Here is a 15,282-nt window from a genome sequence, read left to right as displayed (position 1 = left end):
ACAAAATGTTGGGAGCTGAACTAACGGGAAAGAGGGGTAACAAGCCACAGCTACCAGCATCACATGCACTACAGGCTGAAGTCCCGCAGCAGACCGCCCTACAGGGAGCTTGCTTTGTGCATGAGCAGTAAAACCTCATTTAAGGAAAGGAAGCAGGAATAATTATATGGCCAGACAAGGGGAGAAAACGACCTGTTCAACTCACTAACAAATCTGTGGTGTCCTGATCCACACGGGGATGGATTACCGGGGTGTGAGCCCATGGACGTGTAAATCTACATGTGTAGAAGCACTGCTCCCCTTCTCTGCGTTAAACCCGTCCCAGCCAGACACGGAGGAGGAGGACAGACTCGGGGAAGGCTGCTAGGTATGTGGCCATGGCCAAGCTTGCGGTCTGACCGAGGCCCAGCTCCAGTACGGAAGTACAACACCCCAGCAAGAGTCAGCAGAAGGTGGCCTGAGCAAGCGTGGCATTTGAACAAGCCCGACTCTGCCAGCACTCGTCCTCCCGCAGCGCCAGCGTTCGCCCGGCAGCCTCACCCGGCCGGCTGGAAAGTTTAAATCCCAAGAGCTCCCGGGATGCTCAGCCCCGGGCCAGGGCTGAAGGCAGCGGGGGGGGCTGCTTGGGAAGAGGGACCCCCATCATCTCCGTCTCCATTTCTGCCCCCGCCGCTTCCCGCTGTCGGAACGGGATCGGGGATGTGGCCGGAGCGGTCCTCACGCCCCGTCCCGGCCGGCAGCGGCACCGAGGGGCTCCCGTCCCTTCCCGGGGGTCCCCAACAGCCCCGTCCCTCCTCAGGGGCTCCTCTGCACACCCCACCTCACCCCATCCCATCCCGTCCCGTCCCGTCCGGTCCGGTCCCGGTCGGACTCACTTGCTCCATGGCGGGCCGGGGCCGGTCGCTCCTCGCCGCCCGCTCAGGGGCTGCGCCGCCGCCCCGCTGCCCCGCTCGGCTCCGGGCGGGCGGGCATGCCGAGCCGAGCCGAGCCGAGCAGAGCCTGCACGGGACGGGACGGGACGAGCCGGGTGAAGCCGAGCTGAGCTGCACCGAGCCGGGCCCCGCGGCTCTCGCCTCCGCACCAACTTCTCGGGGAGCAGCAGCAGCAGCAGCGCCGGGTTTCCGGCGGCTCCGGCGCTGCAAGCGAGGAGGCGGGGATGCCCCCGCCGCTGGCCCCGGCCCCGCCGCCGCCTGGCCCGGCCCCCCCCCCGGCTTGGCCCGGCCCCGGCAGCCAGCGCACGGACGGACTGGGTCTCGGGGAAGGGAGGTGGGACTGAGCCTAAGGGAGAGGGGATGTGGGGGGAACAAGGTGCCTGAGGGCAGACGGTGGGTGCTGGGTGCGACGTGGAGCGTGGAGCGGGACAAGGTCCTTCGGGTGGGACGAGGAGCTTGGGGTGGGAGAGGTCGCCAGGGTCAGGCAGGGTCCCCAGCATCAGATGGAGACCCTAGGGATCACATCAGGACACGTGGGATCAGATAGGGACCACAAGGAGCAGGCCAGATCCCTGTGGCAGGATGATGCCTCTGAAATCGGAGGGTCCCCAGGATCAGATAAGGTCCCCAGGAACTGGATCAGGTCAGCAAGAATAAGGCCAGACCTCCCTGGCAGGGCAGTGTCCCTGAAATCAGAGGGTCCCCAGGGTCAAGCGGGGTCCCTGGGGTCAGGGTGGGACAGTGTCCCTGTGGCTGGGGTCAGGAAGATCCCCAGGAGCAGCAGGACAGGGTGCAGAGGGGTAAGAGATGCTCTCATGGCACTCTGGGCATCACGAAGCCCATGTGGAGCAATGCCCGGGGCTCAGGTCCATGTGGCCGCAGCGGGGGCTCCTGGCTGCAGGGTGATCTCAGGACAGCGGGTTTCAGCGGAGGTGTGATGTGGTTCATGAGCACAAGGGGAAACAGCTGGGGAATGGTCTTTGGTGGCAGAACTGGTTAACGCAACTAGTCACGCTCAGAGCTATTGTTCTCCACTGGTATTCAGCTCTGCAGACTTCTGCTGCTATTTCAGGCCTGCTGGAGGGCTCATGTACCCAACAGCCTGCCTGGTTTTTCTTCTAATTATTTCAGTCTAAAAAAAGATACTACCTCCCTCTGCAAACCTCGCCTCCATTGTTCTCAGCTGAGAAGATGAGAAGGAAAGGAGAAGAGTCGTCTTGACACCCGTTAACTCCAGGTTAAGTGATGTTCTGCATAGGTACGGCAAGTGTTGGGAGGAAAAGCAGGAGATAGCTTCTGCTAATCAGAGGTGGAAGAGATACCAGAGCATCCATCAGGGCTGGCTGCCCCCATCCTGGAGGGCCAGGGGTTAATGGAGGAGCCAGGAATCACCCGGGAATCACCAGGATTGGAAATGAGAAATCCTTGTGCTGTCACAGTGCATTGACAGGGAAATGATCGCCATGTCAGCAGAAAGACATCCCCACGGCGGGGGGAGGAAGGTGCTGATAGATGTGCTGGGGTTTTGACAAGAGCCTGAGGTGCAGTCACACTTGGATAAGCAAAGGGATGATGATGGGGTCTATCCTCCAGCACTGGTGTGAGCTGGGAGAGGACAGCACAGGCATTGCACTCACCACTCTTGCCCATAGGGTTTTGGGGCAGGACCTCTTGCACAAGGCTACAAGAGCAGCAGAGGGGCAGAAACAGGACTGGAGCTCCTCAGAGCAACAACACACAAACAGCTATTAGTGACAATGAGCAAAACCACACTGATGGCATCTCCTTCGTATCAGCTTAGCGCTGGGTTTGGCAAGGGCTCCAGTCTCGCTGAGATGATCTCGTTGTGTAAACACCTTCTGTGGCCTTCCCTGCTCCTCCTCCATGGCTGAGAGCCAAACTGGGCAAAGAATGAGTGGCAATGAGTGCTGGCAATGGCATAAAGAGGCCTGGCCAGCAGCTGGGGGGATGTGAGAATCCTTCATCGGTCTCCTTGACCTGGCACAACAGCAGTGCTGAAAGGTTAGACCAGAAAATCGTGGCTGGCCGTGGTCGCTCAGAGCTGTCACCAAGCCAGGGTTAGCGCCCTGCTGCTGAGCACCGGGTGGGAGCTGCTTTAAAAGCGCGGTGTCTGTTTAATTTGCTGAGCCATCATAAAGGGGCTTCACCTGGGGAGTGCGAGCACCCCAGCTCCCCCACAGCCTCCCCCAGTGAGTGCTGGAGAGCAAGGCAGGCTGCAGCAGTGTCGAGCTCGGCTCCAGGTCGGTGCCAGCCATCCCAACATGAGCTGTTGAAAGAGGTGATATTTTATCCAGGCTTTTAAAGTGACCCAAAATCCCCCCAAAGTGCCAGGAATGCTGTTTGGTGTTCTCCGTTTTCCCGGCAGGGCTGGGGGAGGAGAGGGAAAACCTCTGGCTTTACAGATAGGGTGTGGGCTGTGGTTCCAGCCCTCCTGCAAAACTGAGGGGTGAAGAAGTGAAGAGTATTTTTAGCATGCTGCCAACAAGCCCGTGAGGATGTGTGTGTGCTGCAGGAGCACACGACACAGAGCCCGCATCCCTCTGAGTTAGCGGCTACCCTCACCCTCGCAGGCAGACCCAGAGAGAGCCTCTGTGACTCCACTGCGGTGGGGGGACTTGTCTGCAAGAGGATGCTCATTGCAAGAGACCATGGAGGACGGTCCAAAAATGATGTGGGTAAAGCCATCAGGCCTGTGTCTGCAGCTGGGGTTGGGTTGCCCCTCCAGGGTGGGATGATGCACTGTCAGACCATTGTCTTCTTCATTGATAAGAGGTGGTGCAATGCTGCTCCAGCAAAGTGAAACTGAGTCATGAGTATATAGCAGCCTTCCAATACCTAAAGGACTATAAGAAATCTGGAGAGGGACTTGTAAGGGCATTTAGGGACAGGACAAGGGGAATGGCCTTAAGACGAAAAAGGGGAGATTGAGATGAGCTCTTAGGCAGAAGCTCTTCCCTGTGAGGGTTCTGAGGCGCTGGCACAGGGTGCCCAGAGAAGCTGTGGCTGCCCCATCCCTGGCAGTGTTCAAGGCCAGGTTGGACACAGGGGTGTGGAGCAAGCTGCTCCAGTGGAAGGTGTCCCTGTCCGTGGCAGGGGTTGGAGCTGGATGAGCTTTAAGGTGCCTTCCAACACAAACCATTCCAGGGTTCTATGAGTGACACCGAGGAGGTTGGGTGGGTGAATCATTTGCAAGGGGGCCCATGAGTCCTCCTGCTCTGCACCTCAATGGCCATGTTCGGGGTCTTGCAAAACTTGTGGGGCAGGATCAGAGGAGGACAGCAGTGCCGGAGGTCAGGAGGGATGGCCACAGAGACAGAGCTGCCTTGAAGCCACTGAGTTGGGACCAGCATGGGTGAGGAGTCCCCACTGCCCTCAACATGGGCAAACCTGTCTCTCCAGTGACAGGTACCACATGAGAGAGCTGTGGTTGTCCTCCTGTCTCCCTGCCATCCTTTCCCTGCTCCAGACAGGGAGCTCTGGCTCCTGCATCCAGCCCGAGGTACCTCGTGACGTGGGTCAGCCACTCCATCTGCTCCCAGCGTGGTTTCCCTCCACCTCAAATGGCAATAACCCATCTCCAGGGCACCGTGAAGCCAAGTTCATCAGCGCCTGGCTTCATCGGATGCTCTGAGCAGGGCTGGGAGGGCAGAGGCCCATTATCACAATTGCCATGTTATCTGCTGTGTTATCTGCTCAACAGCAGGGAGGAGGAGGTGGCCCTGTCAGCAAGTCTGGGGGCCAGAGCCAGGCTCCGGGTGGCCACAGGGCTCCTGTCCTCAGCCGGAGGAGAAAGTCTCAGCCCCTTCATGGCACAGCTTGTGGTGTCCTTAACTGAATCTCTTTGGTTGGGGCTGAAATAAAGATGCTCAAAGAAAGTGCTGGGTCTGAATGAATGCCCAAGGATAGGGCTGAATTCAGGCTCTTGATGCCAAGTAGAGCCCTTGGCACCTCCTCACAACTGCAGTGTGTTTGTGGGGATAAACCACTTCTCACATGAAGTGCAGTCCTCTAAAGTACCTGAGCTCGGCAGGAAGTGTGCAGGTGACCCCATCCTTAGCTCCTACATGGGCAATTAGCAGCAGCAAAGGGTGGAGGAGATGGGAGACCACAGATGTGGGGCTAGCATGGAAGAAGGGCTCTCCTCACTTCCCTGCCTGCTTCCTGGGCTTAAATCTTGTTTATGGATGAGCCGTGTGAAAGGATGGTGTTTCCATGCTGAGAGGCCAATGATGCAAAATTCCTGCATGGTGGTGGAAGCAAAATGCAGAAATAGAGGTGTTTGCATCGACACCACCCAAATACAGCTGTTGAAGCTGCTGCATGTCATGAAAAACCCCAAGGGAACTCTCTATGGCTAAAAGTGCTTTCACACAAGCCACTCAAAGCCTCAGTGGCCTTTGGCCACCAGCATCATCCATGCTGCCTTCAGCTCTGACATAGAAATACCAAAGGAGGTTGATGTTTCAATTTAGAAATGCAGTTTGTGGTCACTGTAGGGTTTTTTCTCTCTCTATGGCTATCAGTGATCCCAGCCGCAGCATCCCAGCTCTGGCTTCATTTTAGCTGGACCACTAAGCCAGTGTATTGGCTCTGAGGTGGGAGCAGGCCCCAAAGGCAGCAGCAGATCAAGGATGATGCTCTGGCTTCTTGGAGGCAGCTCGAGGAAGGTCTGGCTGCTGCCCAGTTGATGGTGATGATGGTGGTGCAGGGATTTAGCTGGAAATCGATGCTGGCACATGAATTTGGCAGAGATGCCGTTGGTTATGGGTGGCAGGATTTGCAGGGAGCATTGTGGGAAGCTCATTTGGCTCAGGTTTGTCTTGTAGCTGAGTGCAGGGAATGGTTTGGGGAGGCCACGAGCTGCAGGTGTTAAAAGGGATTTTCATTTTGGGATGGATCTGGAAAACACAAAGGAGGCAGAAGGGGGAAAATCAATTGAGATTAAACTGAAACGTCCTGATCTAAAGGAAAAAATCCCCCAAACAGTGTGGGTTTAGATCAGCCCGGAACAGTCAGTTTGACAAGAAAGGCAGAGTTTATCTTTGCAGCTCAATTAGCCCCTTCTAAAGCTTAAGGGGGGAAAAAAATCCATTCCCAAATAGTTAAATTCCACCATTCCTGAAAACCCTTCAGGAACTGAGGCTGGGTATTCCTGAGGGGCTTCTTTTTGGGAACCCCTCAAGAAGTGTTTTGACGTTTCCAAACCAGCTTCTTTGTCAGCTTCCAAATAGTTCCCAAATTCGCCTGAAATGAGTAAAGAGGATTGAAAACTCCCGGGAGCAGCAGGCTCAGGGGGGAGCCCGGCATCCCCATGGAGCATGGAGCAGCACCTGCATTTGTTATCCAGGGAAATGCAGGATGTGGGCTCCATCTGTCCATCCCTCCCTTGCTGGAGTTGCCTCTGGGTTTCCCTGGGGGGTGCTGATGGCCAAAAGCATCCTCAGTCCATGCTGCCAGTGTTTGGATGGGAAAATCCCCTGGCTCCAGGCTTCAGGGCGATGCTGTCCCTGAAGGTTTCTCCTGCAGTGACAGCAGGCATGAGCTGAGCCTTAATGTGAGCAGGGAGAGGGTGAGGTTTGTGGCCGTGCTCTGGTTTTGGTGGTGATTTGGGAGCAAGGATTGGCTCAAGTGGATTCCGGAGAGATTTACAAGTAAACCCTTTCACATGAAGGACTTACTGCATTGGTCTGTTGTGTCCGAGACAGGTTCTGGGGGCATTGCCCATGGCTGGGCAGCCAAGGCAAAGTGAGGAGTGTGAAACACTCTCCTGTGATGGGAATTTCCTCCTGCCACGCGTTCAGCCCTCCTTAACCCCATGGTGAGGCCGCACAAGGACCATGAGCACTTTCCATCCCATTCCCTGTCACTGCTGCCACCTGCCAGCCTCCCCAGCGAGGCCAGGACCTTGGTGGCTGTGATAACCCATTGCAGACACAGGCTCAGGAGAGGGTCTGGCTGAGAGCACCCGTGGGAAGTGTTTCCTCTCTGAGACTGCAGAATGTAATTAATGCCCGTCATTAACGGGGAGCCTCGTTAGCGCTGCGGCCGGGCTGGGCTCCCCCTGGTGCATGTGGGCCAATGGGCTGGGACAAGCCCGTTCCCTGCCTTCATCCCTTGGCTGTGAGGAGGAGGAGGAGGGCGGTGTGGCTGGCAGGATCTCCTCAAACAGTCCCGATGCCGTCAAATACAAAGCGAATTCCCCTCCACCTCCTTCCGGGAAGCACCTTGGCCCCAGGGGATGCCAGTGGGGCAACACCAAAGGGCCCACATGTGCCCCAGTCAGTCCCAAAATACCCGCCAAACCCATGGTGCAGGGAGGTGAAGGGCAGGACTCACGGGCAGGATCAGGCCCATGGGAGCCATTGGCTGGCTCCGGCTGTTTTGCAGGGAAAAGGCTGTGATGTGCTCGTGTGTGACTCCTCCAGGCTGTGAACTCTGCAAATTGAGTTCTGCTCTGTGTAGAATTGGGCTAATATTTTTTTTTCCTTTTTCAGGCGTTTATGGGCATTTTCATCCCTCCAAGGTACAGGCTTGGGGACATCAGCTTGGTAAGTCAAGTAACATTTGCCAGGGCCTTTCTGCAGCATCCCTGCCTTGCTGCTGCCTGCATCCCTGCCAAGTGGGGTCTGTGCCTCCAGCATCCCTGCCATGCTGACTCGAGCACCGCTGCCACACCGTTGTCCACATCTCTGCCACTCTGTCTCCAGCATCCCTGCCATGCCGCTGCCCGCATCCCGCCCCTCATCCCTTCCCATCAGCCTTTCCCTTCAGCCCAGCCCCTCAGTCCCCTGCCCACCCGAGCCCCTCAGCTCCCCGGGCGGAGCCGCCGGCAGCACCCGCCCTGCCCGCAGCCCGTCCCTGCCTTCCTCCCGCCCTCCTCCTCCTCCTCTGCCCTCGCAGGCGGTGCTGCCGTGTGGTGCCACCCCCCCCTAGTGCCGGCCCGGCGCACCCGCACCCGGCTCCCCGCACTCGGGCTCTTTCCTGTCCTTTCCTATCTTTCCTCTGGCTCCAGCACCCCAGGCTGCTGCACGGGCGCTTCCCTCAGCTCCCTCGGGCGCTGCGGCTCCCCGGCCCCACGGGAAGGATGCAGGGTCCCATGGACCTTCCTCGTGGTTCAAGGGATGCTCGGCGGCAGGGATGCTCCTGCTCACCCATGGGTTGCTGTGGCGCTGCCCATTGCAATGACAAACCAGGCTGGGAGCAGGTTGGTGGCCATGAGTCGTGTCCCATCAGGCTTGAAAATCTCCTTCCTGGCCACAGCAGAGAATTCAGAGCTTGATGGAGATGCCAAAACAATATGCCCCATTCCTGGCAGTGTTCAAGGCCAGGCTGGATGGGGCTTGGAGCAACCTGCTCTAGCGGAAGGTGTCCCTGCCCATGGTAAAGGGTTGGGACTGGATGAGCTTTAAGGTCCCTTCCAACCCAAACCAACCTGGGATTCTATGATATTATTCTATGAACAAAAACAAGTGCAAGGACAGACCCTTTGCATCAATGTTTTGAGGGGTTTATTTGTGTTATTTAACTTCAGACACCGATTATGGCTGCGGAGGAAGTGTGTTTTGGATAGAAACTGCCAAGTGTCCTCTGAATGGAACTAGAAAGCTGGAAACATGCTCAGAAATCCATGAAGACCACACAAAAGCATGGGAAACACAGACCGTGGCATGGGAGAGGAGGCAGAAAGGAAGGCAGATTAAAGGGTGATGTGGCCTCCTTCGTGTTTCCCGGTGCAACACTGCCCCTATTTTGTCTTGGAAAACCCCTTGCAGCTCAGCCCTGAATGCGGGATTCAGCAGCTTGGAGTAACCCAAATGTTTCCTTTGCTGCCTTAGAGAAACTGTTGGAACAGAGCGGGCTTAAAGCCTGCTGAAGAGGCCCATTTATCTGGGAACTGAAAGGGAATATTGGGATAATATTTGGAAAAGCCTGTGAATGGGCATGGCCCAGCACGAGCCGGGCAGCAGCGTCCTGCCAAGCTGTGGGGGGGAAGCCACCCTCTGCGTGTGCCTCATTTTCTCCTTTTCCCTCATTTCCTTTCCATTTCCTTCCTGGCTCCGAAAGGCTTTGCTGTGCCTGGGTGGGTCCTTGGGATGTGTTTCCCTCAGGAGAGTGGCAGTGCTGGGAGAGAAGGGGATGTTGCATGGACAGGGTGGCAAGAAACACCGGGTCTGAGCATCCTGAATGGGGGGGGGGGGGGGGGGGGGTTGTTTCTTTCCCCCGGTTAACAACCAAGGCTGCTCTGCAGGACCCGTTTAATCAGATATCACTTAAAGCAGATTGATTTCTGCCTAATTAGTCAGCAATAAGCATTTAATTGGCAAAGCTGCAACGAAGCTGCAGCCCCCCCCCCCTTCCTGGAGCCATTGGCAGTGTCTATTTTAACACTCAGAGCCTGGCTGGGATTCAGTAAATGGGTTTGGGGTTGGTGTTTTGGCCATTTAAAAGCATTAGCGTGTGTTCAGAATGCAGTTGGGCATCTCATTTGGGGATGAAGTATAATTATGCTTGATGAGCACTAATAAGCAGCTTTCAAAATGAGACCGGGGTTGCGTCTCTCCCGCTGTCTCCTGCGGGGAAACTGATATTCCTCACCAGCGGCTGATGCTGATCTTTATGGGACTAATCCAGACACGTCTGAGGCTCCATAAAACCCACTTTGCCTTTCACTGCCTTTTTCCACCTGGGATGAGTTTTTATTGCGGGGGAGTTTTGTCCCTTGTGGGATTTCCCCCACTGTGGGTCTGGGGGTGCCTTTGCAGGATGCAAAGGGGGATTTGCCAAAACCAGGCTTTTTTCCCCCCAATTTTCCAGCCTCTTTCCCCCCAATTTTCCAGCCTCAACGGGAAACACTGGGGAGGGGTTGACTGTGCAGAAGGGAAACTGAATTCTGAGCCCCAAACTGACCCCAGGACTTGGGACCTTGGTGCTGACTGCAGGCTGGAGCAGAGGCTGCTGGTGCCGTCCCCAGCACAGATGCTGGTTGATGGTCGATGGTTGAACTGGCGTCGAGGTCGGCTCTGCTTTAGCACCAGCGCCGGCCTAGGTGGAGCTGCTTCTCTTCCAGCACCCAGTCCAGCCAGAAAGCGCTGGATCCGGTTTGATCACCCCAATCCCGCCTGCCTGCAGCGCCTGAGCAAAGCTCGGGGGAAAAGAAACCCACCCAGGCTGTGGGTTTGTGTTTGTTTTCCACGCTCCCCCTCTGAAATACCATGGCAAAGGTAAGCTCACGGAGATCAGGCTTCGGCAAGCCCTGTTATGCTGCCGAAACCTCCAGGAACGCCTTTGGTGAGCCCCAAGCACGCCCTGTGCTGGGATGGGGAGTGAGTCCTGGCCCCAGCTTGCAGGGGGATGTAGGGACACGTGTGACACTAACCCACAGGACACCCCCTTCTCTTCCAAAAGCGGTCCCTTCCCAATGGGAGAGGCAGCAGAGCCCCTCCAAAACCCCATAGGGAAAGGCATACCCATTGCCCTTGCAGCCATCTCTCGGGCAACCCCCAGAGCTGCTGCCCACTGGGCTCTGAACCCCGAAACTCCCAACTGGGTCAAAATACTCCCAAAAAGCCCAGGTGGCAAAGGAGGAAAACCCCCTCCTGGCCCTGTCCCGGCATGGGGGGATTTAATGGACACCAATTGGAGTCGGGGGGGGGGGAACACCTTTAACTGGGAATGCTTGGTGCTTGGGCAGCTCTCCTGAGGTTTTTCCCAAGGCATTTTGCAGCAATTAAGGAGATGCAGGTAAAGAGCCAAGCCCCAGAGCCTGGCGAAGGTGCCAACTGCTCTGCACGCAGCCCAGACCCAGCCGCTGACCATGTTCCAGCCCTAAATAGCTGCCTTTTGGGGGCAGGTGGCTCCCAGCAAACCTTGCTTTTCTGGACACAGCAAGCGCATTGTGCAGGGAAGGCTTTCCAAGGATGCTCCCCACGCCCTTCTCAGGAAATACCACGCAGCTCCCTTCGTGCCATGCCAGGGTTTGTTATTTAATAGGCACAAATGACAGCCTCGGCACGGACACGCCGTGTTTGCCCTGGGCTCCTGGGTTCTGTCTGCAAATCGCTGCTGGTTTGATCTTTGCATCTCTCCACCTCCAGGCTCGTCTCTCTCCCTGCTCCCAGTGCTTGTTCCAGCGCAACCGGGTTTGGTAGGGAGTGAAAATCCTATCGGGGCTTCTGCTCACAGCCGGGCCCTTGAGGGCATCACTGGACCTGGGGATGAAGTAAACCGGTTGTATGTGATTTGATGAAGCACCACAGGGAGCAGGCAGCCGCCATCCCTGCCCAGTGCCCTTGTGAGAGCCCGGTTCCCAAGCCCAACCTCAGCCCTGGAGCCACCATCCTCACAACAACGCTGTGATTCCTCCCAGGGGGATCCGAAACATCCTCCCCCCTGCACGGCGATGACACAGCCCCGGAGCAGCGCCGGTGTAACCGGCTTTTCCAACAGCGCTGTTCCAGGGTGGGGTTGGGTTGGCCCAGGCTTTATTGCAGCTCCCGCTTGGCTCCGATGCTTTTCCCCAGCGCGGTGCTCTCGGATGGAGCGGGATGGCAGTGGGGAACGGGAGAGGAGGGAGGGTTCCTGCTCCATGTACAGGATGGGTGCCCCCAGAATGCACCCGTGGGGTCCCCAACACCCTGTCCTTAGGGATAAGCTCTTTTTGCACCCCAAAACAGAGCAGATGGGAGCCTTGACAGCCCCGGCACAGCTTCATAGGGATGCAGCAGGAGCTGAAGCATCTCCCAGTGCCACCACTTGAGCATTTCCTTCCTTGCCTTGATTTCCAAACTAACAATAAGCCCCAGAGCTGTTTGAGATGGGTGAAAAGGTCCCTTTTAATCCCAGACCAAGCACAGAGCCACGTTTTCTTTTAACTTGTTGATCTCCCCCCCCCCTCTCTGAATGTCTGTGCTGGGCATGGCAGTCCCTGGAGCGCCCTTTCACGGCTGAGCTCCAATCGTTTCTAAACTCCCAGATCCACCTCCTGGATACTTTTACAGGCCTGAGCCCATCGTGAGCCCTTCCTTTCTGTTTTTCATTGCCAGCATTTGTACCAGCTGACGTTTTGACTGGGCTGGGAAATCTTCCTGCCCACGGCACTGGGTCTGACAGCCGAGATTTAATCTGAGAGGGAGAAAGCATCAGATAGGAAAAACCCATCCGGATCTCAGTGGAATGGCAGCAAAGCGGCGCAGGAGGAGGCTGAGGGAAATCTCCAGCCCAGGCTGGGGCAGCACAAGGACTGCGCAAGCCCCGACCGTCACTGGACAGATGTTGGTGTAATTACAGCTAAAACCTCTGGTGCCAGGATGCTCCGATACCCTGAGTATCAGTGCAGTCAGGCAGCTTCTCTAATCTCCAGTTTAAATCCCTTTTGCTGCTGTCTTCAGTGTTTGGAAGAGATGCTGGATGGGATAAAAGCATTATCACATCCCTGCTTGGTCATCCTCCCAGAATGGTTTGTGTTGGGAGGGATCTTAATGCTCATCCAGCTCCAACCCCTGCCATGGGCAGGGACACCTTCCCCTATAGCAGCTTGCTCCAAGCCCCTGTGTCCAACCTGGCCTTGAACACTGCCAGGGATGGGGCAGCCACAGCTTCTCTGGGCACCCTGTGCCAGCGCCTCAACACCCTCACAGGGAAGAGCTTCTGCCTAAGAGCTCATCTCAGTGGCAGGTTAAAGCTGTTCCCCTTGACCTGTCCCTCCAGGCCCTCTCTGGCTTTCTTGCACACTTCTCTAGGTACTGGAACAATGTTCTGAGGTCCCCCAGGAGCCTTCATACCCTGTGGTCCTGCCAGGGATCAGAGCATCTGGGACATTTGGAATGAGCTTCTCTGTGCTTGGGTTGATGTGTCCAGCGCCACTGGTATGGAGCTGTTGCTCATCACCCACCTCCCTGCACCTTCCTTCGCTGCATCCCCACCTTCCTCTCCATCACATTTGACATCCCCTCTTTGGAAACAGCTTATTCCAGGTTTAGGAAGGAAAGAGAAAGGCCAGGGGCACTTTTTCCACTGATCATGGATCTCCTGGGAATTCACCCCGGGATTTACCAGCTTCGAAGCTGGTGGCTGCTAAACATTGTCAGTGGCATTGCCAGAGCCCGTGTGCTGCTGCGACATATCACCCATGGGGATGCTGCTCCACAGCACCTCCAAACCTTATTTTCTGCTGGCAAGCTTCACTTGCGTGCAGGATTTTACCATTAATACAACCGAAACCAAACCATCTGGTCACTGGTGAGCCTGGTGTTACCCTACCTACAAGGACCAGCAGAATGAGGCATGAATTTAATGCAAAAACACTGATTTCCCCTTCAGATTTACAGGTCCCTGGATGGGAGCAGCAACAGTGGCCAAGAGCCCCGGGTTTTGCCATCACCACCATGTGTGCTGGGAGGGAGCTGGGGTGGCTGCGGGAGGATGCTGGAGGCATCAGGTTTAAAGGCTGTTGTTAATGAACTGGTGCTAATGGGCTGGTGTTAATGGGCACCCTGATGGCGAGAGCCCCGGAGCTGGAGCTGTGCAGGGGCTGGAGCCAGAGCTGGATGGGAGCTTTCCACATGGGCTGTCACTGGCGAGTGAAGAGTCGAGCTGCAGAGTGAGTCCCTGGTGCAAACAGGATCATGAACCACAGCGCTTTAATTATGCCAGTGCAAATTTCACTCATTTGGTTAAGCCTGGGAGCTACAGAAAGAGCTATTTCCAGGTGTGCTGCTTTAATTACCGTGTGCCCTTTATTAACCACGGCACGCAGCGCGCCCGGGGCTTGCAGCCACCAGCATCGCCATGGCCCCGCTCACGTCCCTGGGACACCGCTTGGGTCACATAAATGGGTTTTGACCTGATTTTTGCTGTAATCCCTGCGCTGAGAGGCCCTCATCGTGCAAAGGATAAACCCTCAGCTCCCACAGCCAGGGCCTGCTGGGGTTTATGGGGCAGCTCACGCCGGCCAATGTCCCCACCAAGCCAAGCAGCCACCCGGCTCCAGCACCCCAGGGGCTCCTCTGGGCTTTGTGTGTTTGCAAACTGCCTTTTGTTCGCTTCAATTCGTGCACTGCAGCAGGCAGAGGCACAGCTCCCACTGCCCTCTCTGCCTGCAGGCAGGGACAGGGCGGCAGTCACCCAGCGCCAGCCCTCCCATCCCACCGGGCAGAAATAGCAGCTTTCGGGTGCTTTATTTGCGCTTTCCTTTCCTGCCCTCGCCTTAGAAAGGCGCAGAAGGGTTCGGTTTTCAACCAAACACCATTTAAGCGATGCTCTCCCCTGCTCGTCCGTCTCCCGGCTGTAACCCCATCGCCGCACGGAGCGCGTGGTGCGTGGTGGGATTTGAACCGTAACTCATGGAGCGACATAAACCTGCCAGGATTGCTGTGCATCTTGTAGAGCACAGCTCGAGCGTTACTGGTTCAGCAGCGCCTCTTTCTGTGCTGCCTTTGCAGCAGCTCCTCTTTAACCTCTCGGCTCCCTTAAACCCATTGCATCGCCCGCGGCTCGCAGGAATTCTCCGGGTTTTCAAATAATCCCGGGAAAAGAGTTAAAAAGGAGCCTCTGCCCTGGTGTGCGTCCAGTGCAAAGCACGTGAGGCCAAAGTCTGGTTTTCCTGACCCCCCCGGTAAATGCTATGGGCTCGGCTGGAAAGCTGCCCTCCAGGACATAAGGGGATACACTCTGAGTTTCAAAACCCAGCCATTGGGAGAGGAGGATTGTGCGGATGGGGGCATGGAAATGTGGGTCCCAGCGTGGCCGTCAGTGCTCAGGCAAGGCTCTAACCCCCCTCAATCTGCTATGCAAGGTGCTGTTGGGGTTTGGTGCCCATGGGGCTGTTGCAGTGGGATGCAGAGAGCGCCCAGGCATGGATTTGGTCTGGTCCCCCTGGGATTTGACCATTTTTCATCATCCAACACAGAGAACACGGGGTTTTGCATCCTCCCTCCCCACAGGAAACCCTTTTTCCACCTTTGCCATCATAAAGCTTTTCCCACCACCAAACCCTAAACTTTCCCTGCCACCACCAGCTCCCATTCCCTCTCCTTTGCTCCACATGGACATATTGCCTCCCTCCTTCACAGCCCCTAGTGACCGTGGGCATCCCCCATAGACCTTCCCCAGCACAACAAGGTGGATGTTATGAGACCAAAGGGATGGGGTTGGTTTCATTTCCTCTGGCTCTGCCCCCCCAACTCTCTCGATGTGCTTCACACACGTATCAGGCTCAACCCTCCAGCCCTGCTCATCCATCTACACACCAATGGGAAACACAAGGAAAAGCCCATGAGCCAGATGGGAAGTGAGGACTGGATTTGCAGTGCTCTTGTTCTAATGGAAACCA

General features: G+C 56.4%; 1 protein-coding gene across 1 annotated transcript in view; it reads right to left on the bottom strand.

Annotated features, from left to right (window-relative positions):
• PLEKHO2 (pleckstrin homology domain containing O2) overlaps window positions 1–1,182 on the bottom strand; it is a 28,009-nt gene extending 26,827 nt beyond the window's left edge. Inside the window, exon 1 of the mRNA XM_062642568.1 lies at window positions 876–1,182. Within this exon, the coding sequence (XP_062498552.1) occupies window positions 876–884 (9 nt within the window). The 5' untranslated portion in view covers window positions 885–1,182. The remainder of the gene's footprint in view (window positions 1–875) is intronic.
• Window positions 1,183–15,282: the final 14,100 nt, after the last annotated feature.

Source organism: Pezoporus occidentalis, unplaced genomic scaffold (assembly GCF_034315485.1).
Source record: "Pezoporus occidentalis ecotype Australia unplaced genomic scaffold, CSIRO_AGI_Poc_V1 ctg72, whole genome shotgun sequence".
Lineage (NCBI taxonomy): Eukaryota > Metazoa > Chordata > Aves > Psittaciformes > Psittacidae > Pezoporus > Pezoporus occidentalis.
Note: the sequence above shows the minus strand (reverse complement) of the source record. Positions and strands in the feature narration are given on the sequence as shown.